We start from the raw sequence: 26,763 nt of genomic DNA, 5'->3' as shown, positions 1-26,763 counted from the left end.
GGCCCAAGGGGTCATAGATTATCGCTTTTGATTTGAGTGTCGTTAGCCTCACGGCTATGGCTACGGCTATGGCGGCATTTGCTTTCTGTTTTTCCCCAAAATTGTTCCACTTGAACACAACAAAAAAACACTAAACAAAACTGAAATTTGTTTTAATTATAATTAGTTTTTGTTTTGTTCTGGGGGGTGGTTTTGCTTCGCTTTTTGTCAAGTCAAACTTTGTCAAGTGTGCCCGAAAAAAGTTTCAAGATAAGACTAGGACTTGGTCTACGACTGAGGTGATTTCTTGAGAATTAGTGCCTGGAGGAGTGGTGTTGGGAAAGGTAAAGATAAGTGAGCGAGTAATTATATTTTGAAGATATTCTTAAGGCCAAAAAAAGTCGCTAGAAAGGTGCATATTTGGCAGCTAGAAGAGGCGAAAATTATGCTATTATTATGGCATTTATCTGGCAGAAAAATATGCAACATAATTGTATTTTTAAGTGAAGAAAGAAGCTTTTGAAAAATAGGTAAAGTTTGTACAGATTTAGTAATAATTTAAGATACATAATTGCCCGAGATACATATATAAATCCCAAAGCCTTTTTCCCACCTCAATCTTGGTTTTTACAATTTATCTTAGAGATACATTCACAAATGAATATCCATCTCAATCCTTATATCTCAATCGTTTCATATTCCGCACAAAATCCAATTCCAATTGTCTTTGGGCAATGTTCAAGCGAGAGTCCAAGTGGACTTCTCTGGAGTGGAAATGCGTTTTGGAAAATGCCTGAGTACACAAGAGATTATATAATCATCCAACGCAGAAATGTCCTTGGAGAAATAGGAGAAGAGTTTTCTTCACTGGGGTGTGGGATGGTGGTAGGGGGGAAGGAGACAAAGTCACCGAAGAAGACATCATCATTTCAATCGTTATGTCCCTGTCACGAACAAGGAGCTGCAATTTTCTTGCATTGCAATTCAATGTTCAAGTTACATTTCCGTTTTGCGTCTTTCTCTCACTCTCCTTTGGTTCCAGTCTCTTGGGCAGAGCTCGCTTCCTGCTCGGCACATCCACTAGATAGTTTTGCAATAACTATAAACATTAGTTTAATTTTAAACAAGTTTATGTTTATTCAGGCCCCTGGACGGACTCTCTGTCTTGACGCCTGGGACGAGGCACACTCGAGAGCATTTTGCCGCTGCGTTTTGCCTTTCCTTCCTGCTGCTGCTGCTCCTGCTGCTGCTGCGTTTTCCTTTCAACTTGTTGAATTTGAATTGTATTTCGTTAAGCTAAAGAAAGGCCAAGTGGGTGTGGGCGTGGGATGCGGCATGGCAGATAGAAACGCATAAATGTAAATGTTATTATTATTCTTGTGCATTTTATTCCGTTTTAAATTTTAATTATTTCTAGCTGCCAAAAGCAGCAGCAGCAGCAGAAAGTCTCCCTCTCTGTCTCCCACTCGTATCTCATGAGAAAATTGAATTTATGTGGCCATGGCCAGGGGTTGAGTTTGTGGGTGGCGATGGGGCGGGTTAAGACAGTTGGACGTTTGCTTGGGCACTTAAGTTTCAAAAGCAATTATTGTTGAAATATTATTTACATATTCCATGGCTATCCCTCACTGCTCCCTCTTTCTCTCTCTCTCTCTGCCTCTTCATCTCCTAGAAATCCTCACGGGTCGTATGAGTGTTATGCAAATGTGTCGCCCCTGCTAAATGCAACATAATGTGGCCTCAACTCCATTCCTATTTTGAAATTCAAAAGCTTTTGCTTCAAAAGAGAGTTATAAAGCCAGAAGGCAGAGAAGGAGAAAGTAGAAGCTGAAAAAGAGTTGGAGAAAGAGAGTTTTTGGGGTTTGTACAAGCTTAAAGTTGAGTGGTTTTTCGGCTGTATTTGAATTTCAATTTTGCCAGCCATCAAAGCCCTGATTAAAGCTGTGGGTGTGGCACAGAGGTTTTTATTTTGCTTAGGGATATTTATAGTTAACTCTTTGGAATAATGTTTGGAAAAGAAATAGTTCTAAAGGCAATCTAGGAATATTTCAGTAAAAGAAAATATTGAAATGGTTATCAGAAAATTAAAATTTGATGCAGCTTTGGCAGAAAAGATCCACTGTACATATTCAGATTTAGTCAATCAGAAATCACCAATCTTTGGCTGCTCTTTTCATTGTTTCTCAGTAAACTTAATTGAATGTCTACCTCTGGATAAACCCTAATTTATCTGTTCCTATTTATCTGTAAATTAAATCCAAATCCACCAATAATATTCGTAATTTTTTAAACAATTCTTCTACCACTTTTTTCACTACTATTTCCTCTCAATTGAGCGCTTTTCCTGTTGAACACTTCCTGAACTTTTGTCACACACAAACATTAAAAACATTTCTTTTTGATCATTTTACACACATTTTACTGGTTTATTTACAACTATTTTGTGACGGTTCGTTGTTTGTTCAAGCATTATTTAAATTTGTGGCCTTTTTTATGCGAGTTCTTTTTTCGCTCTCTTTTGAGCGACCGCACCATAAATTCCACAACTGGCGGACACATAAATCAACAAACACGCTCAATCAAAATTCCAGCTGGCCAGCAAAGGGTTAAGTAAACAGAGAGAGACAGAAAGAGAGGGTGATATATTTATAGAGTGACCACAGTGGGAAAGAGGAGTGTTGAGAGAGAGCGCGCGACACCCACACGTTGATGGAATCAATAAAAACACATTAAACTTTATTTGCCCCAAAAGGACCAGTCAGAAAAAAAACAGAGCTTAAAGAGGGGTAGAAGGAATGAGGGAAAAAGCAGCTGAAAAAGCAATGCAGGTGGATGAAGAGAGAGGGGAAGAAAGACAAAGAGAGAGAGAGAGAGAGAGCGAGAGCGATAGAGGGTGCCAACTATCTCCTGGCTGCTGGATTAATTAAAAGTGTTGAGCTGGCAAAAGTGCAGAAAGGCAAATATTGGCCAAAGAAACGGATGGGAACAAAAAGTAGTGGTAAATGGGGAAGGGAAGGAAACTGGAAACAGTGGGGTAGAAGCAGTGAGGGTGCCCTGGGGAAAATAACGGGACATAAAGCGATTAACTCAATAAAGCGTAAGCGTTAAAACAAAAGTGACAAAGTGCACAGAGAGAGCAGCGGACAGCGACACGAACCAGCGGACAATGCAAATAAACAGCAGAACGAACAGCAGTGTGAACAGAGCACAAAGGAGATCACAAGCAGAGAGAGAGAGAGAGAGAACTGTGTATCCCGCCTGAACCCAGGCTTAAATGGCAAGCAACCAAAAACATGCGGCTTTGACCCTTGGCCAGTGTTCAACAAGCCAAAAGAAGAGCAAACAAATAGGTTTCGACTTGTTATGGTTTTATCAGACTTTGGGGATACCTCTTGGGTGGAACTATTGAATTTATTGTTACAATTTTGGTATAAGAAAAAGAGAAATTATTCAATTTTCTAAGAGGGAAAAGACGCGCATGGGCATGCCTTTGAGTCAATCGAATGCCACTGCACTTTCCCAAGGAATCCCGCTGCCGTATATAATTTTCCATCAATGGTTTTACAGTCTTCCCCTCACGTTTACCGTTTAGCAGCACACAAATTGTATTTATCCTGCCTCGCAGCAGGCTGCTTAAAGCTTAAAACTGTCTCGTGTGGCCAGGCAACAAATTTGCTGCAGCTGCCACAACATCTGCCTGCGGCTAATGCAATGAGGCAGGAGCCTTGCTACCAAATTATGAAACTTAACTGCAAGTGACAGCCAAAAGCTGTTGGAGACTCTTACTGGAGGCTGTGGCACGGAGCACGGACTGTTGCTGCTGCCGCTGCTGTGTAGCTACCGCACGTGCCACGCATCCTGACATTTGGTGGCGGCCCGCAAAAAACTGTTCATCCTCTCATCGTCACTGACACTTGACATTTTGCCGCAGTAGCCCACGCTCTCTCGCTCTCTCGCTCTCGCTTTCTCCCTCGTTTTTGGCGTGTGGGAGGGAAGTTCAAAGTGCACACCCAACTCTGGCGTAATATTGCAATACAAAAAAAACAGCAGCAGGAGGAAAAACAGAGAGGAAAAGATTGAAATGAAAGCCAGCGCCGGATGCAGGATGCAGGACATGGCAACGAAAGGCGCACTTCCTTCAACGCCTACAGCTGACCCCAAATAAAAAATGCTTAGCCCAGCAGCAGACCCGCCTACGGTCCCTGCATCCACATCATCGTTATTCTCATCGTCTTCCTGGTGCACCGTTCAGTTTGGTGTGTAATATTATCCACTTGGGTCTTCCTGTTGCTGCAGCAATGCTTCCTGCCTCTCTGCTGCCTGCTGCCTCCTCCTCCTGCCTCTTCCTTGTTGATTGTTCTCGCCTGCATGTTGTTGCTGTTGTTGTTGGTGTCCTTGCTTTTGTTGTTGTTGCCTCAGCCGGTTGCACATTCGTGGAGCAATAAATTGGATTGCAAATGCATTCGAGTGGGCCGAGCGAAAATGCCAAAATGTGGCAGTTAGACCAGCAGCAGCATTCGATCGATAATGGTTGTGTTCCCCAGTTATTTTTGTGGGTTAGTTAGCGAAATATTTGTAGCAACAAATGAATCAAAAAGGCACCGATCTTTTCGGCAAATATTTGTAAGCAAACAAATCGAATTTTGGTTTGTTTTTTAGTTATTTTTTTGTTTCACTTGAGCCCCAATTTATCGTTAAATTATCACGCTTTCTTTTTGTATTTATTTTGGGTGTTGTTAATCTTTCTAAAACCCGAAAAAGCGTAGATATACCCTTGGCACCCACTGTATGCCAGCAGCAAGCAGCAGGACTGGTCGCATCCCTGTATTTTGTACTGTTATTGGATGTGGCAAATCCAATATTGTTACGCCGTTGTTTTTGCTCTTTCGGCGCCCCAACTTTAATCGAATGCCATGCAGCGAGAGGAGGGTCCGCCGTACACGTCCTCCATCCTATCGCCAGCCATTCCTTCCGTCCCACGTACAAAGTTTTGCTGTTGCTGCTGTTGCTGTGGCTCCTGCTGCTGCTGCTGGTGCTGTTACTGCTCTTCCTGCTGCTGTTATAAATTGTCTGAAAGTCGCTTTACAAGGTTTTCGTATCATATTTTATTATTACGCGGTTTTCGCGCCCGTTCCCCTCCGTTCTCCCCCGTCTGATAGCCTCGTACACTCGGACTTTACCGCTGAACTGCTGGACTTGGACCCTTTGTTGCTCCATGCAAACTCTTGGCCCCCACCCATCGCGGACATCGATGCATTGCGTTAATTTTGTTTTTATACCGCAACGAAAGCGCTGCTGTGGGGATCAGAGAGGAGAGTAAAAACAATATTTTATGGTTGCTACCACAATCTCCCCCCTCCCCGACAGTTACCCCTGAAGAGTTATTACAAAAGTTCTTCCTCCCTTCCTCCCTGCGCTCGGGCAACAGTTTTAAGCTTTTACCGGCACTGAAAACTAACGTAGAAAAAACTTCAGAGAGGAGAAGAGATTGCGGAAGATATTTGACCTTTTGAATCTTTGATGGGTAGCTGCTAGACGTAGGATCCTCTAGAAATAATCAAGGTACGACCTTGACTTACGTGAGAAGTTCCCCCGAGAGAGAGAAGAGATTTTTGGAGATTTTTACTAATTGCTTTTTGCCCATGCCGTTTGGCCTGTCCAGGCTGTGTCTTTGTCATTGCCTCCTGCCACAAAAGTTCCTTAGTACATGCCACACACGAGGTGTGTAGCAGGTTGACACACACACACACACAGTGAGAGATTTTTGGCAAGCAAAGAAACCTCAAAACATGGCCAAAGGAGAAAGGAAACTGGTACTAGGACAGGGTACTCTTCGGTACTCCTTTGGTTGCTAATTAAGTTAGATGCATCTTTGTTGCATTACGCAAACCGAATCAAGTGGCACCGCAAAGTGCCAAGAGCGCAAGCTGCCACTCGCTCTGGTCCACTCTCTTCCTCCTGCTCTCTCTCTGTTTGTTGCACATTAATTATTTGCCAGACTTGGAATTCCATTCCAAGGGCTTTAATTTGCCAGACGAGCTGGAGATTGCGTTTGAATATTGCTGCTCAGCTACGGGTCCTAGCCCTGATCCTAGAGGGGGACTGGGACAGGCTTACAACAAAACAATTGAAGCAGACGAAGCATAAATTACACTGCCTCAACACCTGATTGAAGGGCGGTCTGTGGTGGTGGGTGGGGAGGCCGTGGCGTGGCAGCGCTGCAGGGAGCAACCTTTAGTGGGTGCACGGACTGAAGGACTCGTATGGTTGCCTGGCTATTCAAGAGGGTCAGCACAACGCACACACACACACACACACGCATTGTGCTTCTCCCCACCCGCTTGTTCTCGTTGTTGTTGTGGTCATTGATTGTCTGCAATTTGCATTTCTAGACATGAACATTGCTCGGCTCGAAGCGGGTGGCAAAGAGCAGTCAAAGGGGGTCCCATGCAGGGCATAAAATGGGAGTCAAGAGGGTGGTTAAGGGGGTATAAAATGAGACTCGAGAGAGGGTAAAGCAGCGCAATGGAGTGCCAAAGGCTTGCCCCTTAAAGTGGAGCTGACCATTGCCTAATGATTGACCATGGAGCTGTGCCTCTTTGTCAAAGCCTCTATTCAAATCAAATAAATGTGCCCTATAACTTGCTTTAAATGTTTTTCCAGGAATTATAAATCAAAGCAGGAACTGCCCTCCCATTGCATACTTTAAAGTTTCAATGGCCTAACGACCTGCCCCAAGGCTACTTTGGGGGTTGACTGCATGGCCTTAGGGTCGTTGCTTTTACCAAGAAATTGCTGCCTGCCTGGCTGCCCATTCGATTACCAGTTTAGTTGGAGTGTTTAATAATTAATTAACTAGTTGTTAAACTAGCGGTACTCAGAGGTAGTTAAGTGCACAAATATAATAACGAGCAGGATAATCACAGGACCACCACACATGATTTCAAATATTGATATTCCTGGAATCAACGGAAACTATTATTTAGCTGGAATAAACAATGAAAATTCAGGGGTTTGGCATGCAGAGGAGCCCCTCAATCATTCATTCATGCATTCATTCATTCACTCATTCAGGCATATGATGATGCATTCAATACACAGACAGAAAAGCTCTCTGTCCACCCCCTCTTTGGGGCCCGCTTTCACTTTGACTTTGGCCTGCCTTCCATTTTCATATTTCCATTGCGATTCCCTCGCATTCCCATTTATCCGCTGTTTTGTGCATTCACAAGGAAATGAACATCAGCTGCGAAAGCAGAGCAGCGGCGAAAAAAGAAATACGTAGATGAAAATTCGAAAAGGAAAAACGCTGAGCCATGAGCGAAGAGAGCATTGTTATAGAAACACACACAAAAAGGGAAAGAAAAACTAAGGAGAGCAAAAAAAACAAGAACGAGAACATGAGTGGAAAAAATGGCGAGTGGAGAGCTGCTGGATGGGGTTGAAGGATGGGAAAAACACTGAAATTAATTTCCGTTAATATGGCAGAGTGCATACGTATTTGAGCGTGTGTGTATGGGTGTGTTTGTGTGTGTGTGAGCGTAAAGTTTCTGTTACGGAAGTAAAAATTTCTTAATTGCCATTTTAATTGAAGCCATCGAGTGAAAAACGCAGCAGAGAATGTCGAGAGGGAGAGAGATGCGAGAGGCTGCGAAAATGGCATTAAATGAAATGGAAATGGAATGCAATTTTTACATCCACTGGGGCAACGGAAAAGGGAATTAAATGGGAAACCGCGGGAGAGGGGGGAGGTGTTTGTTCTTTTTGTGCTTTTGGTAAGTTAATTTGTTAAAAATTCCGAAAACTCTATTCAAACAGATTCTTTTTCAATTGTTTCTGCGAGTGAATCAGCTGCGCTTGAAGAATAAAAAAACAGGAATTTTCAAGGATAAATCGTGTTAGAAACATTTGAGTAAAGAGCATAGAAAACAATACTCCCATCGACATTCTTTTTAAATGAAATTAAAACAATTAACACCCAAACACTAACCATGCCATGAAGCTGTGCAAAAGCAGCGCAAATATAGTGCCATTAAAGTCAATACAAATATAAATCTAAATTCCAAAAACGAAACTACAAATCCTTTTCCAACCCAAAAAGCACATTACACACTCCACATTTCGATTTTGTTCTCCCTCCCCCTGGGGATAGTCCATTTATATTTAATTTGCAATTGCAATTGTTTTTGGCAGCATAAAAATCTCGCATCGCGCATGTAAATTCAATTTGATTACCAGAACTGAACAATTCCCAATGGGAAGGCGCAGATGGGACAGTCCGCAGTGCCAGAGGGGGCAGGAATATCAGACAATCCATTAGGTGTGGCAGCCAGGCAGGAGCTTTATGCGTGGCTGATCAATTCCATGCCTACAACCAGTAACAACAAAATGATGTCCATGGCAACACGCGGACAGAGAGCGAGAAATATTCCCACAATATTCACATGGCCGTCGAACCAATTTGTGCTCATTGGGGAGCAAAATTCATGGCGCTTAGCATTTGAATTAGGAGCCGACCACCGCAACTGCCGCGGAGGGGCGGGGAATCGCACACGGGGCGCAAAAAAAAGTAAAGCTAACAAACCAGAAAATCCGTGATTATTTATTAATTTGGCAAATTATTCATGCGACGCCGCGCCATCACAAATCTGTTTAGTTGGGTGTTGGGATGGGATGGATATGCCCTGGAGTCATGCCCCCACTCCCCGCACCGCCCAAAAGGTGTGGAGAGGAGGGTGATGTTGGTACGTGGCTGCCCGGGACACGCTCTTCCTTGTTCGTGCATTGTCTGTGTGTGGTTAGTCCTTACACCCTCGCCGCCACCCTTGAGAAGTTGTTGCTAGTTTTTGCATTGCAAATTTTAGTAGCGCATACAGTGGGGCAAGCATAATAGAGTTCTTGTGGTAATGGAAATTATGGGAAGATAAAAGAGCAATACAAATGAAATCAAAATAAATGAATAAAGTAGATAAAATAAAGTTATTTGAAAGCAAAAATCACTGATAAATAATGCCAAATATATTATTCATTATTCCCAAATGCAAGCATAAATCATAGCCTGTGGCTGAAGTAAATTTAAAACTGATTTCCCCCACACTCTCGTATCACTGTGCAATTTGGACGTTTGCAGCAAACAACAATCGTTGGGACGAACAAAGTTGAGTTCCGTTTTTTGTTGCTGCTTCTGCTGCTGCTGCTGCACTTTGGGGTTGCGTGGGTCGCCGACTGCTCCCTGTGGGGCGTGGCCCTTGTTGCAGCTTTGGGCGCACAAGTAACTTTCTGTTGCAGTGATTTATCATAAAGTTTTGCGACAAAACTAAATTTATTTACAGCAAAATCGACACAAAACGACCAAAAAAGAGGAGGGAAAATATAAAAATTAATTTCATCATATAAATCGGAATAAATGGACCGCATAAAATATGATTCATACGATCGATTGTGTGGACTCCATAATAAATAGATGGATGAATGGATACATTTGTATCTGAAGCATGTGCCATTTTGTATTTAATTCTTAATTAATTAATGGCAGTTTGCAAATGCTAAAATTGGGTGTGGCTCCGCACCCCCATAGATATGATACTCGACTGTGTACATATCTAATATAATCAGGCCATAATTAAGCAGATTTTCGAGTGGCCTTGTGGATGGATTTCGCCCATTTTGTGCTGCTGTCCACAAAATAAATAGATCAAAATTATTGCAAATTTCTCTCCACGGAATGAACAAATGCACACACAGAAATATGTGTTTGTTTGCGTATTTGATTTACAGTTATGAAATTTTACATGTGAAAATTTCCAAAATTGTTACTGCCATGAAATTTGCATTCATTTTCATTCATTCAATAACAAATAGATAAATACGGGATGGGGGCTGTAAATATTTTGTACATTCATGAAAGAGAAAGGGACTTTTCGCAGTCGGCTACAAAATGGCATTAATCTGCATTTTTCCACATAAATCAATAAACAGTCATTTTGGCAATTAAATTGTTGCATAGCAACCTCCAAGCCGAACCCAACCACTATAATGCTTGCCCCTGCCAGCATGCCACCATGCCGCCATGCCTCATTGTTTTAGGACCCAACAAAATGGCATAAATCAAAGTTAACAGCTGCAAGCGATAGCCCAGGCCAAGGGGGTGGCTGAGAGGGGAGGAGTGCTAAGCAAATAACCGAAAACTAAAGTTTCACTCGACCAAAACTCACACATGCGTGTGTGTGTGTGTGTAAATTGTTTGTTTGCCTTAGTGTGTGTGTGCTGTGTGTGCTTGGGTGTTTAGTTAGCATTTACATCAAATTATTTTGCTTGTCAGGCCTGCTGCCATGCCATGCCACGCCTCTTATTTGTCCCGCCGCTTTTGGGGGGTTTTAGGTTTGCAGCTCAAGCAGCCAGGCAGCAGCAGGAGTAGATTTTGTGTGCATTTTGCTTGATGTTTCATTCCATAATTACAATTACCATGGCCTCAGTGGTTCAGCAGAGACTACCCATTCCATTTGAGTACTTTTTAATGAGACTTGGTGTTGGTTTGCAAAAATTAATGAGCATTTTCTTGGTTTTGTTTTACTTTCGAAAATCATTTGGTAATCGAAAATAGATGGGCTTTTCAATGAAAATTTAACACAATTAGCCATGTAATCTTGCACTTTATCTATCATATTTCCTGCGTTTCCAGTACCAATTTTTTGTAGTTTATTTTTCTTGTGTTTTCTATTCCATCTCATCGTACATTTTGCATGTGTTTTTGTCACTTATCGTAGAGGATGTTCTCTTCTTGGAGCTGGATTCTGGTTCTCTGTTTCAGCAAAAGTAGAGCCGTAACTGTACCAACTCAGCTGTTGCCAGTGTAAACTCACTCGTTTCTCAAACGCTTCTCTCTCGTTTCCACTCCTTTTCCTATATTTCGCGCAACTCTTTTCACTGCATTTCGTTCCATACTCAAATTGCTTCTTCTTTGGAAGGTTACACCACGTAGGCGCACACACTGAGGGCCATGACCCTATTCTGTTTCAATTTGAATTTCATTTTAGTTGCAATCCCGCACCGCTCCCACACTTCTTCTCTTCCCAACCACATGCCAAGACAGCAGCAGCAATTCTCATGCAAATTTCAATTGGAACAGAGAGAGAACTTGAGAAACCATAAACCTATAAATCCTTCTATCTATCATCAAAGAAACTTCAGAAACCCTGTCGTAAGAGCACCACCCGTCAGCCCTGCTCCTGCAACCCTTTGGGGGGCCACTTCCTGTTTTGTCAACTGAAAAGTTTAACCATTGCATTTAGACATTTGTTGGAGATTGTACATGCACAGATGGCTACATATATTCCTCTATATATATAAAACTAAAACTATATATTGGCTGTTTCGCACAAATCCTCCATGTTGGCTGCCCATAAATATATGTATGTAGTAACTCCCCTCCTGTCCATGTATTTTCCAGTGAAAACTTTTCAATTACATTCGGGTCGTGGGCAGTGGGGGGTAATTTCTAAACTTTTGCTTGAAAAGAAAAATAAAAGTCCAATAAGAAAATATAAATCCCTGCGGCGCTTAAATCTATTTATGTCGCTGTATTGCATTTTGTGCTGCTGCTGCTCCAGCTCTTCCTTTTGGCATTTTCCCCAGCTGGCCACACTGGCCACTCACCCTCTGCCTCCGCCGTTTCCCCTGTCCTGCGCTGTGTCCCGCTAGCTCTGTCTTTCGCTGTGCTGCAAAGGAAACTTGTGGCATGTGAATGGCGAGAAGCAAGAGAAGTTTTCGCTCGCTGACTACCAACTCCCTTTTTGCCTCCCACATTCGGTTTGCATGAAGTTTTCACCCCGCCCCACTCCCCCTTCTCGGCTTTTAATCCTGTTGTGCGTTCATATTTTTTAATTGGCTGACCAACACTGAAGGATAGCTCTCCCGACTCCCTTGCCCCACTACTCCCCTCGCTCTAGACTCCTTTAAGCGGATTTAAAAATGCAATCTGCCAATCGCTGCCTCTATTCTCTCTCTCTCAGCCACCCACGCACTGCTTTACACTGCTTGCTGGTTGCTGTGGGGAAGGGTTTCTGTTTTTTATGGCTGCGTAAATTGAATTTCGAGTGCATTTCGGATGCACAAAATTAATTGCCGGCGTGTTAACCTCGAAAATTTCTTGTGTGTGCACAAAAAGCAACAGCAAATGCCACACTCAGACAGGAGTAACAGAGAGAAAGAACGAGCCAAAGAGAGAGCGAGAGAGAGAGAGCGAGATGCATATAAAACATGGCGCTGCTGAGGCAAACTGCGCTGCCAACGCTGACGTTGACGTGGACGTGGAACGCTGACTTGGGCGGCATTTCTGCTTGAGGCGCAGGCGTCGCATTTCTCTCTCTTTGTTTCGGAATGCAAGGGAAGAAAGAGTGTGGAATAAAGAGAGTGAGTTGAGCCGCAAGAGAGAGTTTAAGTTGCGACACTCTTAAGCTGACAATTCGAGAGGATTAAATGTGATATTGAATGGTAATTCAATTAGGACTTTAATTTTGTAATTCAATTAAGGAAATACGTGAAGTTTCGATTACTCTGTCAAAGTGCAAGCTACGCATGTACTAAAATCTACCATTAAACGGTGCTAAGCCACACTGGTGGAGAGAGACAGTTTAATATGAACTTATTTACTTAATTCTGCCTATAAAAACCATTCGATAGGCAGTTATTTTGTATCCCCTACAACTGTAGACTTATTTCAAGTCTTAAAATGTATTTATCTTAAGTTTTCCCTGCCCTATTTATGGTGTAAATATCTCTAAAAACTGTTTAAAGTTATTAGATTCTTTGCTGTTATTGCTATTCCACTGCTTCCTCGCAGTGAAGAGAACTTAATTAAGAATAAGCAAACGCCTCAAGAGCAAGAGCCAAGGAATTCCTCTCAAAAGATGGCGAAATGGGGATAGAGTCGAGCTGTAAGGGGCTGCCGCCTCCACTCCAGCTGCCGTGACGACGCGCTTGGAATAACAAAAACGGAAATGAAAGTAATTTAAAGTGTTATTAAGTCGTGGGCTGTGGGCTGTGGCCTGTCTCTCACAGGGATGCAAGAAGAGAGCAGAAGCAGCACAAAAAAAAGGGAGTAGAGCACAAGAATAGTGAGTAACTAAGAATAGCTTGTAGCGGAAATACTTCCTCCTCACTGACTCTTGCTCCATCTTCCCCTGCTAACTATGGGTTCGCTTTGGGTCCCTTTTGGGTGTGTGTAAGTCATATGCAGTCATAACACAAGAAAACTCCCTCCCAAAAGAAACCAAACACATCCCGAAGTTGTATTTATATTTACTTTATTTTTCTTCATTTTCTATTTGTGTTTCTTTTTGCTGTTCCTTAAACTGTCAACGTCTGATACGAAAATTATGTTATTCGTTGAATACAATTTATAAAGAATACAAAGAAGGAAAGGAATAACAGAAGGGAACATATTTTATAGCCTTTATTTAAAAAGTCAACAGAAGAACATTTTAAATACATTTCTATAGATGTTTTCTGCGTAGAATGATGCAAGGAGGAAAGTACAGTTCTGGGAAAGTATAATTCAATGGGAAATAATGAGAGGTGATAAAAACTCAAAACGTTTCTTGGAAAAGACGATGACAGGAAGGGCGCTTCTCTTGGCAGAACATATATTTATTTTAACCTTATCAAAGTACACTGTCACAGTGTGTCTTAGCAGCCAAGGAATGTCTTGTAGCGTCACATATATTTACTTTTTGGGTTAGTTCTTTTGTAAACTTCTTTGAATTGCAGGAAAACGTATTTATTTAAGAGAAATTTCAGTGAGTTAAAGTTTTTTAATGTAACTCCATTAAAACACACCAAAATGCATCCATTCTCGGGCTGAACCTGAACCCAAAACTTGCCGAAAAACAGCGAAATTAAATGTTTAACTTGTATTTCTGCAAACTTTTGAGATATATTTCATGTAAAATGTATCTTTATTCTGCATAACTTTTTCACTTTAGTTGTTGTTTTACTGTTTCTACCCCCTTCATTATTGTGCCTATAATAAAGCAGTTTAAGTGCCGCGGCACAAGCAGTTTTTCGGTTCCCCATAGTTGACACTAAAAAAGGAAGCCCAGGATCTCCCTCATTCGTTCCCCTAAAGTGCGTGCACGCTGGGCATAAATAACCGAAAGCAGGAGGGGGAAAAGAACTTTGAGTTTTACGCATATGAGGACGGCAAAGTTTATGACTTTTGTCGTATAACTTAAACTACGTAGAATTCAATTAACTCGCAGCTCTGCCAGGAGGAGTCCTTTACGGGGTTCTGCGTTCTGGGATCCTGTGTCCCTTCTCAGAACTGACATCTTAAGCTCTTCCTCCACATGTGTGTGCCGTCTGAGTCCCTGGGCTTAATGAGCAGCAGCAGCAGCAACGCATTTGCCTGTCAGATTTCCTCTTTTATTTTTCCCTTTGTGGCTACTTAAGTTTTTCCTCCAAAATGAAATAATACTCTTCAAGAACCAGCAAAGTTTTTCCCGCACACACATGTTGCCGGCAAAAATATAGAAAGAAAAGTTGTACCCCAAAAAGACAGAGGGGAAAACTGGTGTGTCATCCCTTGTCTGTCTGGCAGACAGCGCCAAAAAAAATATGCAGCACGCATTTTAAACGCTTTTAATTTAATTCCAGTAAACCATCCAGCATTCCCTGCCATCCCTTTCCCACCCAGAACTCTCATGGATTACCTCTAGGATGCGTGGGTAGATCCTTCGAGTCCTCGTCGTCAGTCTCTTTCAGTTGCCATGCAATTCGTTTCACCTCTGGCATGACCCCTTCCCATTCCCATTCCCCCCATTTTCTCGTCTCTCGAATTTTTTCCCTTTGTCATTTCCGTCTGTTTTTCGGGTATTTATTTGCATTTATTTTTACGTATTTTGTTGTTGGTTTTGATTGATGGCATTTGGCGCCCATACAGTAAGGGAAAGTAGCAAAGGGAATCCACATTCTGCGTTTGTCATTTATAAATAGAACAGGGTGGGGGGGAGCACTGACGAAGGCAACGTATTCCGCCGCAGATATCGCATTTGCTACGTGGGATACGTGTGACATGAGACGAGACTTTGGGGCAGGGCGCCTTCCATTTTGAGCAGAAATTAGGGATTTACCTTTTTTTATGAGCTCAAGAATTTGTCATTTCGGATGGGGAATGTAATGGAATATTAATTGGTAAAGAAATTAACATAGACAGATAGAAGTAAGAACAAACAAGGAAAGCTGAGTACAAGAAAGAGGGAAAATTTAAGCCTTGAATCGTTTAGAAGACGAAACGAAATTGAATGAAATTCTAGTGTTATATTTAAAAGAAATATCATTGGAAACCATATCCAAATTCCTACAATTAGCTGCAAATATTCTCTTTCCATAGCGCACTCTTTCCCCATTGTATTTTTTGCTATTTCTCCCGACAACAAACTCCATTTTGCAGAGTGTCTTTCGAACTCCAAGTGAAACTTCGCCTACAGCTTCCTACTAGCTTTGATCCTTTCCTTTTTCGTTGTTTCTTTACTAATTCACGGTCTTCTACTACTCCTCCTGCCCTTGTCTGCTATCATCTCCCCACCACTTCCAGCCGCAAGAATTGTCAACAAAGTGGCCATTTTGTATGCTCGACCATGCCGCATGTGTGTGTCCGTGTGTATGTGCCGCAATAATTAATTACAGCATTCTCTCAATGGCGTCGACGCTGACAACAACGCTGCCCGAATGCTGCTGCTGTCCTTGCTCTCTGCTTTTTGCAGGGTATTTAGAAAGTTGTATGTTTTCGGGAAGATTTTTGCCACACAAAAAGGAGGCGGAATCTTCTAGGATATCCAAATATTCGTTGCCCGTTATCCTAACCTTGTTCTTGTGTTTGTCGCTTTTGTAGTTGTTGTATCCTTGACATTTAGGAGAACAAAAAGCTGTTGCCGCTGCTGCGAAGTATTTCCTCGTTGCGCTCTGCTAGCATTTCCATTTCCACTTGCCACGTTGCAACCGGAAGTGGGAAATTCTTAAGAGAGACAGAAAGAGAGGGGGAAAAATCAACAAAAAGGACGGAAAAGTCAGCGAAGCTTCTGCCATGACTTTTGTGGTTTTTGAAGGATTCATTTGTTGATTGTAGAGCTAAAACCCACTCATGGGATGCTTCTCTCTCTAGCTATGCCGTACTTCTCTCTCTCTCTCTCTTTCTCTCTCCATCTCTCTCTTCTTATTTGCACCCACTCTTGCTCTAGGGGAACGCATTTTCTTGTGGCTGACAATGTGAATTTGATTTTGGCTAATTTGCCAAGCGCCCCAAAAACTAATTTGCGAATTTGTCTCCATTTCTCTCTAAGTACATATAAAGCTCCCTCCTACTCTCACTCTCTGTCCTCCTCCCTATAATCCCTCTCCCACTCTCTCTCTTCCTTGGTCTCTCTCTGTATTAATGCCCTGCAGCTGTTGCTGATTGGTTTTTATTTTATTATTTGACATATGTTTTGGGAATAGTTTTTTTTTTGCCCTTTGTCCGTATTGTTGGCTAATGATAACGACTGTGCTTTGGGGGAGGGCTGAGGAGTGGAAATGGGCAGAAATTTTGGCCAACTTTTGGTGGGTTTGATTTGCATGTTTTGGCAGACTCGGAGTGGGAGGCATTCACCAGGGGGACAGAGTCAGAGCCTTAATTAGATTAAAATGGGTGACTAATGTGTGCTGTGTGTGTGCGTCTGTGGGTGTGTGCAGCAGCAGCTGTTGTTGCTGTGACTAAACCGGAAATGATGGATGCGTTTTTCAAAGCCATGCGAAAAACGAGCACAAAGAACCAAAAAATTTAAGTATTTTGTTGGAAGAAGCTGTGGAATTTAAGAGTGTTTGAAGATTGTTTTAATTATGATTTTATTCTTAAATATATCTTTTTTTCAATTTTTAATTGTTTTATGATTAAAAAATGTGAATTTAAATTATGTTCCCGCTTATGGATCACTTAAAAAATCGTAAATATACAGCAAACCTTCAGAACTTTATTTATTTTCCCATTTTAAAATTTTTTAATATTTTCTGCTTTAATTTTGTTGTTATTTTTGCCATTCCCCTTTCAATTATCATCTGTTTTAGGCCCCTAAACCTCTCAAAATCCATCAATCAAACTGCAAAACATTATAAAAACCCAATTTTAAATGCACATTTTGGATAAGTCATTCCCCAAAAAACCGTAAAACCCTTTATGTAAATTATTTTTGTTTTCAACTGAAAATTCACTTGAAATTTTGCGAATTTTGCTTGTAATTCTTGAGGGTAATCCATCAAAAAAATCTATTCATTGCTCTGCCAGAGAAACCATCTATCAAAAAAGGGAAATCCAACAGCGAGAAAGCACCTGTTAAACCCTTAAAAAACAGCTGATGCTTAGCCAAAGAAAAAGAAAAAAGCGAAAAGAAAAGTTGTGCGGGGAGAAATGTTAATTAGAGGGTGGCCCGAGGGGCAGAACCAGACCCAGACCCAGCCCCTGAGGCACAAGCCCAAAGAATGACGCAAATGCCACCCACGCACAGTGAGGAAGAGCAAAAAAACACACGCACACACACACGCACACAGACAAAGTAGAAGAAAAAAGTGAGGAAAAATGGAGAGCGAAGAAAATGAAAGGAAAGTCAGGCAAATGGACTGGCAACGCCCTCTGGCGGCCAAGTGTCGAACCGTTTATTAATTGACTGTCAGCCACATTTCCGGTGCACAAAAACAAAGTGAAGAAAAAGACGGAACAAAGTGTGGGGGTGGGGAGGGGGAGCGGGAGCGGGAGCGGGAGCGGGAGGGAGAACTGATCCCGATGACAGTTTGAAAGGAGGCTTCATTTTCCTCTGGCTCGCAGCTCCTTTGAGACGTCCAACGTATTGCTTCCTTCTCCTCTCTATTTGCTCCCAGCCACCTCCTCTTTTGCAGCCCCTTCTCTTTCCCTCTTTCCCTCTTTAGCTGCCTCCTGTGTGCGTGTGTCCTCGTCCTTTTTTTCAATGACATTTTCATTGCCATTTGGCTTGGGGGATTGCTTTGGTTTTCGGTTTTTCTGGTCAGGGGACTGCGCAACAGGTTGCGTCCAGTGCCAGTTCCAACCCACGAACAACCCCTAGTCGCTGTCCCTCCTCCCAGCCGAACCCAGCCGGCTTTCAATCATGGCGTCCTCGTCTCTCGGACTCTTTTTAGCCGACTCCCTGTCCTGGCCTGGCCCTGGCCCTGGCTCTGGCTCTGTTCGTTTTTCAGTCAGCATCCGACAGCGTTTCGAGCTGAATGTGCGTGCGACTAAGCGGCAAAACAACCCAGAAAATAAAACAACAACAAAAGCAACCAATAACCGAGTGTCTCTGTGTGTGTGTGCGTGTTCTCGTGTGCCTGTGTGTGGCATGTGCAACAGCTGTTCTCTCATTAAAGTCCGAGACCCGAACTGAGTGCGAAAATTCCACTGAAATTTGATTTGATTTCTGCGTCATTTTTGCCCTACGGCCTGACACTTGATTAAAAAAGTTTTGCATAAATTTCGATATCCAAAAAGGGAAACGAAAGGCAAGAAAAGAGGGAAAAACTTGTGTACTTTTGTACTTTGTGTTTTTTTCTGTGCGCTTTGGGTAAGTTTTTTTCACGCTGCAGGCAACATATGGCCGCCTCGAGAGGCAGGCCACGCCTGCACACGGGCCGTGCCGGGCCGCCCACTCGAATGTTTGTTTTTCGCCAGTGGAGGGAAGGGAGCGGGAGGGAGTCCTGTCGGTGCGACAGTTGGGCTGGGCCTCTGTCTCCTCTGTTCAGGTCGCTTTGTCAATATTGATTTTTGTGTGATTGTTATTTATTTTTCATCTTTCACAGCCGCCCACACACACAGAGAGAGAGAGAGACATGTGTATTGGGGCGACAGTTTCCAATGGGACATGGGACACAGCTTTTCTTTCACTTTGCCATAGAGAGATTTTCCGATTTCTTTTCTTGCTTTTCCTTCCCTTTTTTCTGCTTGTGTGTGTGTCTGTGCAAAGTAGATCTTTGATGTAATTTAAAGCATCTCTCTGGCAGCTCTCTAGCTTTTCTTTTCAGTTAACATATGATGGCCATATGTGTGCTCCTCTGTGTCTGTGTGAGGCAGCTGTTTTCCCTTTTTGCTTTCCAGCAGGTGAAGTGTACAAATTGTTTGCACAGACAGGTGGCAGGCAGCAGGCAAAGACGCTGTGGATCTCAATTGAGAGATTAAAGTGATTCTTCGGCACTATATTGATTGAAAGTGATTTATATTTGCAACATTTTCCACTGCGTAAATGTTGACTCCTTCATTTACACAATTTCCTAACAATTTTCCCGTTTTTCTTTTGTCATTTCAGGTAAGTCATCTTTACAACCCCATGGAATTGCACTTTTGGGTAAGAGAATAGTACTAGGAAGTAGAAACCAAATCAAACCAATTAATCAGCATTTAATCAGCACGAAATGTAGTCATTAATAGGGTGGAAAACAACACCCCACCCACTCCCCTCCTAGCCCTCCTTCAAATTCGCCTCCTCATTATATTTTTCCCTTTTTTCCGTCCAACTTTTAAGCTCATAAAAAAGTTGAAGGTCAACAGAAATCATTAAAAATTACACAAAAAAAGGAGATAAATATTTTGTTTCATCTCTGCCCTACCCTTTCCATAAAACCCTTTCCGTCGAACCCTTAAAATAATGCAAATAAGCCAAAAGGAAAAGCGTTTCCCAATCAAAGAGCAGAGGGAAATGGAAAACCGCAACAGAACAAAGTTCAAATGTGGTGGCAACAGTTGTTGTGGCAAATACAATAACAATAAAAATTCTACAAAAAAAAAAGAAGGCGAGGAGGAAAAACCACAAGTTTGCCTTTTCCCTTCCGCACTTATCCTTACCGAAAGGGGCAAAACTTTACTTAAGGCAAAAGGAAGGAAAGAAAGGAAAAATCGAAACAGCAAAACTCATGAAATTACTTTGCAAATAGTTGCACACAGCACTTGCCACATGGCAGTGGCAGGCGGCAGGCGGCAACAAAAGCAGCAACAAATAATGAGCATTGAACGATAAAAACTCAATATATATAAAGAGTGGGAGGGGCGGCAGCCAAGCCGTGGGCGTGGCTCAAAAGGAAATATGCAAAAATGGCCAACACCAAAATTGTTGGAGTTTTCTGCGAGATAAAACGTCGAAACGCAGCGCACTTGAGTGCGCTAAAGAGGGGTTAATAGAGGGCGGTAGGAGCAGGGGTAATCTCCCAAAATATTTGGGCTTCAATTGCGCAGGGAGGGGTGCGGAATGGGGTGGAACATCGCTGACGACAGCTGCAGGAAATGAGAAGAAGAAAAAGCCGACAAGTTGTAACCGCAAAATGTGCCAAGAAATGTCCCGCTCTATCTTTATCTTGTACTCCCCCCAAGCAGCCGCTACCCACTGAAAGCTCTAAAAGGGAGAAACCAATTTCTCTGGAATTGTTGTATCTACAGATAGCGGTGTTAAGGGGGTGTGCGGGGGTTTTTCGCAGCTTTTTCGCAAACATTTTCAAGTGCAAACGACGCCAAAAAAAGACAAGAATTTGCACAATGATTAAGAAAGCAGAAAGGGAAGGGGGAAAAGGGAAAGGATAGAGAGATGGACGCAGAAGAAACTAGAAATAAAAGAGGAAGTAAAAGTTAGAGAAAACATTGCACTTCCCGACTGCAGCCAAGAGAGAAGGAAACAAAAACAACATTTTCCGGCATGGTAGGCGTACACAGCCGCAGGATCCATGCCTCCCGGTCTACAAAACATGAAATTAATTATCGTCATAAAATTATGCACAGTATAAGGGACACGCCCATCAGTAGTAGTCCCTGCCCCTTTCCCTGCCTCTTTCCCTGCCCAGCCAAACGGTTGAGAGCAAAATAATTCGAGAAAAGTTTCGCCTTCGAGTGCGTAATAAATGTTAACGCAAATTGGATGCCAGAAAGGGGTAGAAGTGGAAGTGGAAGTGGAAGAGGCAGAGTGTGTGTGTGTGCCTGCCCCAAAGTGTGGCAACATCACTTGGGCTCATTCTCTGCGGCACAAAAAAAAACAGTTAACTAGACAAAATAATAGTTGTTTATAATAGTTGAAAAGGGAGTTGCCCCACCAGCCCAAAGGCAAAACAGAAGAAGGAGCAGTGTCAGAGAGTGGCGGAAGGGCAGGCAGTGGAAAACTTTTAACAAAATGATGCACTCAAAGAGGATGTTGCTGCTCCTGCTGCACCCTTGAAATGTCAAACGAGAAGACAGAGAGTGAGAGAAAACTCTTCAACAGCGACCAGAGGAGGAAGGACACTTCTCGGTGCATTTATTGGAGGCAGAAAAGAGCAGAAAACCAAAGTTGGGGAAAGAGAAACTCTTTTATCAATAGGAGTGACACTGGAAAAGTGTTTAGTCATTAATTAACTGAAGGAAAAGCCTGAATAATAAATTACTTGAACGTCTTTAATGACATTTTTTTTAGGAAACACAGCGAAAATATATTTTTAGTGACACAAATTTAGGTGTGGAATATACCGTGAGTTCCTTCTTCGTCTCGAAAGTTATTCCCCAAAAAATTCTACAATCCATTTGTCCTTTCGACAAAGTGGGGATATATCTCAATTTTCGTTGGCATTTTCGGCGAAATTTTAAGAGGAAAACTTTAAGTTTTTAATTGAAATGTCTGGAAGGAGGAGCCGCAATTTACCACGACTCCACTGCCAGTCGCATTTGCCTGTCTCCTCGGCATCTAATCAACTTGTCAAACAAGGAATTTTCTTTCTAATTTTGCAGCCACTCCATCTTTGTCTCTTTCTCTTCCTGTATCTCTCTGACTCCAGCTTCCTGCTGGCTTCTCTGCCAATCAGCTGCTCCTTCACGTCTTCATTAACTTTTACTCTAATAATTCACACGTGTGGCACCTGCCACGCTCTCTCTCTCTCTCTCTCCTATCTCTCTCTCCCTCTCTGCAAACTTAAGTGCAAATTTTCATATTTTCTTCTCTTTTTTTGGCGGTACCATTTCCACTATTTTTTTAATGTTTTTATCTATTTTAATTGCAAAAAACTTCACTTCTTTGAAGGAGTCTCGTGTGTCCTTCTAGTTTCCGTCGCTTTGGAGTTTCTTTCTCATTTTCTTTCTCTCTCTCTCTTTAGCTGCTTCTCTCTTGTGAAGTTTTTCCTTTTGGCATAATTAAACTGCCATTTGGCACGTACGCGGACTTAATGATATTTACAACCAAAAAAACAGCAGGAGCCCAGGAGCGCAACAAAAAATTGCTCCTGCTGCTGCTGCTGCTGACACGTCCTTCTTTTTGGCGGAGTTCGGCTTCTGTCTGTGTGTTTCCCGGGGTTCCCGTTTCCCAGTACGGCTCCTTGTCCATGTCTGTCTCTCCTGTCCTGAACTCCTGTGCACAGTGACGTCCCCTCCTGCTGCTCCCTCCGCTACACTACTGTCTCCATTAGCAGCACGACACCTGCCAGCCATGCGCCTCCTCTCTTTCTCTCTCCCCCTCTGCCTAAACTCTGCCTCTGCTACTTCTGTTTTTTAGCTTTTGTGCCTCATTTGGTACCAGCTCCCCACTGCTCTTCCTTCTTCATCTTCTTCTGCATATCTTTCCATTCTTTTTTGCCTTCTTCCGCGCCTTCTTTTAGGCTCTTTCGCGCATGTTTTTCCACGCTTTGCCCTTCTCCTTCTTCGCTTCTTGCTTCTTTTGGTTCGTTTTCTAGTTTCTTCCGTGAAAAATTCACAAATTCCTGCAGCATAATTGCTGCCGTCTACTGTCGCTCCCTCTCTCTCTCTCCCTTGTCTCTCTTCATCTCTTCCTCCTCTTCCTCTTTTCTGCCAGCTGCCCCTGCCACCACCTTTTTTATGCGTCGCAAATATTTTTGCACATAATAAGTAATATTCACGGTGCGTGCTCTTTGGGCAAAGTCTTACCCAACTCTCTCCCCCCGTTTCACCTCTCTTCTGGCACTCTTATGTTGCTCCTCAATTCTTCCGCCCCTTCGCTCTCTCAGTCCGTGCTTTTATTGCTTCCCTGGCATACAGTTTTGTTTTCGGTTGCGAAACTCCGCCCGGAAGAACTTTAAGTTCAAGCCGAAGTTTGGCGGAAGTTCTCTCTCAGGGGCGTGTGTGTGTGTGGCACAGGTGTAAAAACAGCCTAAAGGGGAGAAGAAAGAGAAGAAATAGAAGTTTAGATCCGCACTTGGATGCTCATGAAACACACAGACGGCAATGGATTGGGGCCAGGCATCCCCCTCAGAGTTTGGCAACAACTTTTTGCTGTTGCTGCCCGCCAGCATGTGTGTGGGGTGGCCACCACCCAGACGGGGCAGGGGGGTTGTGCAAGGGGCATAAGTAGTACTAAAAGCGCTTACTGCGGTCGTCTGCTCCTCTCAGCCGAACACGATTTTTGAATTAATGCATAAAATGCAAGTTTTTTCTCACACTCCTCTCCGGCTGGGTGCTGCTCCTTGTCCTTACCCTTCTTCTGCTCCATCCTTTGCCCCTTCTTCTGCTGTGGCATCCTCCACTTTGTTTTTTTGTTGCAGTTTTGGGGGTTTTAGGCCAAATGGAAATTGAATGTTTTCTGTGCATTGTTTTCCATGCTGTGGTTGCTGCCTCTGTCAGTGTGAAAAGCGCTTGCGGAATGGCAGTTGAAAATTAGTTGAATGTGAATTTTATGCCGCCAAGAAGAAGGAAGTTCTGCAGAGGGGAAGGGAAATAGAGTCTCAGGAAAGAGGAGCTACAGGCCTATGGATACCACGGAATTGGTTATCATTTCTGTTTTGCGATCAATTCTTTCGGGTTTCCTATAAGACAATTGGACACTTCAGATCCGTGGAGAGAGGACAGATATCCCTGGAGGAAGAAATTGAGAATAATTCTATTCCTAATTTCCTTTTCGAAAGGAAAATAAATAGAAATTTGAACCAACTTTCATTCAGAGTTCGTTTAAATTCCCATCGAGTGTTCAGAGAATTCTCGTTTGTTTTCCATTTCATATTTATTTTCTTTATTTCCCTCCCCTCATCAATTTGGATCAACTTCAACTTTAATTTCTTTGCTTGCTCACAATTTTCTCACTCTCTCTGTTTCCTTGGGACATTTTTCATTTGCTGTTCCTTCGGAGGAAATTTTCATACTTCTCAAGTCGTTGTGTCTGCCATTGATGTTCTTTATCCTTTGGCCCCACGCCACACCCCCCAATCCCCTTGGAACTTCTTTCAACTTTCTTATGCTTCATATTTCACGCTCTTGCTGCTTTTTTTTGCCATATTTTTCATTCCACTTCAATTATCATTATAGTTGAGAATCAGCCAGACCCCACCCCGCACCCACTCAATCATGCGTCTCGTTTTCAATTTTCTCAATTCCCCCCAGTCGATGGTGCATGGCTCTTTTCTTTTCTTGTCTTTTTCCATTTTGCTTTTAACAGCGCGTTCGGAATATTCAAAACAAGCTCAGAAAAGAGAGGAAAACTCGAGGAAAATGAAGACATATTCAATTATGGCAGTTCCGGGAAATGTAGGTGGGAAAACTCTGTGTGTGAGTGGAGTCTGGAGCCTGGAGAGTTCAATGCTAAAGCGCACTTCATCAAACGAAGTGTCAACAAAGTTAAACGAGAAACTGCAGCGCCAACAGCCAGCAGGCAGCGAAAACATCCAGCAACAACAATGGTAATACCCAAGGCACACGCAATCCTTTCTGCGTGGGGTTGTGGGAGTGTTAAACTCCCCATTGCCACACTCCCACTCCCGCTGGCTGTTGCTCCTGCTGCTGGTGCTGGTGCTGCTGCTGTTCGTGTGCAACAAAACATAATTCCCAAACAAATATGAATGTCAAACGTGACTGAAATGCAAAAAAGTAAAAGAACACCCCCAAAAAAACAAGTTCGGGAAAGAATGAAGAACAAAGTTCTAAAAATAGCTAGAGAAAGGAGTCCTGCGTCATGCAGTAGTGCCTCTCGGTTGCAGCTTCAGCAGGGGCATAAAAAATGTCACAAAAATATAAAAATATATCTGAGAAATTCGAAAAAATTAAATAAATGCACAGAAGAAATGCAAAAAAAGTAAGAAAAATTATTAAATTATATTTTACCCAAACTAATTATTACTGGATATATCTGGGAAATATTATGTAAAGTTTTTGAGGAGAGTAAAGAAGAAACTATGTAGGAAACAGTTGAAGTATTTCTTTTAAATTAAAATTAACTTTCCTCTTTCTATTCTTTTGCTGCTTTTGAGGCTGCTAAAAATATATAAATATTTCTTTGAGGTTTTCCTTCCTGTCTGTGTGTCTGGCAAACTTCCGCTGGAAATTACAATACCCTCCCCCCTCTCTCATCTCTCTCTGCCTGCATTGAAAGAGTATACAAATTGAACTGAAAAGAACAGCACAGAAAACTGTGTTGCACACAATTTCCATGCCGTGTGGGGTTCAATTTCATTTTGCAGTTTTTTGCTCTTCATTTTCTTCGTCACCGAATTGCGTGCAGCGATGCGTTTGTCCAACTCAGAAGTGGACACACCATCGTTCCATTTCCTCCATCTCTACGATAAGGTTTCCATTGTCCAATGGAATTCATTTATGCCACCGCACAGACGAGAGAGCTCTCCGAAATCTGGGCTTCTGTTGCATCTTTCAACGGTTCTCAACACGTCTCTAGGGAAGAAGTAGAGTCGACAGACGGGGGAGAGCAGAGAGAGATTCATTAATATTCTATGACTTTTGCGTGCGGGATTCATGAGCTCTACTTTTGTTTGGTCTTTTCCTCTAGGCCATCTTCTGGCTCTGGCTGGGGCAGGTTGTGTGTTGTGTTGTGTGTGTGTGTGCCATGAATTGTTAATATTTATGTGTGACACTATCAATCATCAATCTCTGTCCAAGAGGCAAGGGCACTGCCTGCCTGCCTATCCATCAATATTTGCATTTCTATCAATGCGGTGGCGGGGAGGTCTTGTGCCCTGCCAAATTGGAGCAAACTTTTTCGCCTGGCTTTTGTTTTTCGAGGAATTTTTGCGTGTGTGGGGGAATTTTTATTATTTCTCTTTTTGACAAATTGTTGAAATATCTGGCAGGGGCAGGGGCAGCGGCATGCTCTCGTGTGAGGATTATAAATGAACCGACAAGAAATTCTTGAGAGATGCCAATTATGTTGCAAGGAAAGTCAAAAAGATTGCCATCGATAGATGGATGGATTAGAGATGTTCCCTCCATGTGTGGGATGATGGTTCGAGAGGTACTAAACGTAGATAGATGGACGGATATACAGATATTTTAGATGGGAAAGAGCAGAGGATTTATGGAAAAGATAGAGTGGAAAGGTTGCTCAAATTGGGAGCAGAATGGAAGGTATAAAGCGAGTTTTGTTTAAGGAAAATATAAGGGAAATAAAACATACCCATAGACTCTTTTAGAAGTGGAAATTTATCTGCAAAAGGTATATAAAATAGTAATATTTAATAGAGTTGCATACCATGTGATATCTTTACGAATCTGAATGAAATTTAAGCAATAATCTGTGCACCAAGACAGGTGTTAGGGTCCAAAATCATTTGACAATCTGCCAGAAACTTTTGCACTTAACAACTAAATCTCTGGAGAACTTTCGGGAGTTACTTAAAACCAAACTCTTTTTGTTTTTGGAACTCTCCTGTAACCTTTTCCTCTACTCCTTCCACCTTTTCCGCTTCATTTGATTTAAATCCGGTTCCCACCTTTATCCATCACTCATCTGTACTCTGCTCCGTATCTGTATCTGTGTCTTACAACTCTTTCTCTCTCTCTTGTTTTCCTCCATC

At 42.5% G+C, this 26,763-nt stretch overlaps 1 protein-coding gene across 1 annotated transcript in view; it reads left to right on the top strand.

Annotated features, from left to right (window-relative positions):
* LOC117894387 (protein alan shepard) overlaps positions 1–26,763 on the top strand; it is a 135,916-nt gene that overhangs the window by 71,107 nt on the left and 38,046 nt on the right. Inside the window, 1 exon segment of the mRNA XM_034801393.1 lies at positions 19,317–19,355. Coding sequence (XP_034657284.1) covers positions 19,317–19,355 — 39 coding nt within the window.

The sequence above is a fragment of the Drosophila subobscura genome, chromosome J (genome assembly GCF_008121235.1).
Source record: "Drosophila subobscura isolate 14011-0131.10 chromosome J, UCBerk_Dsub_1.0, whole genome shotgun sequence".
In the NCBI taxonomy this organism is placed as follows: Eukaryota; Metazoa; Arthropoda; class Insecta; order Diptera; family Drosophilidae; genus Drosophila; species Drosophila subobscura.
Note: the sequence above shows the minus strand (reverse complement) of the source record. Positions and strands in the feature narration are given on the sequence as shown.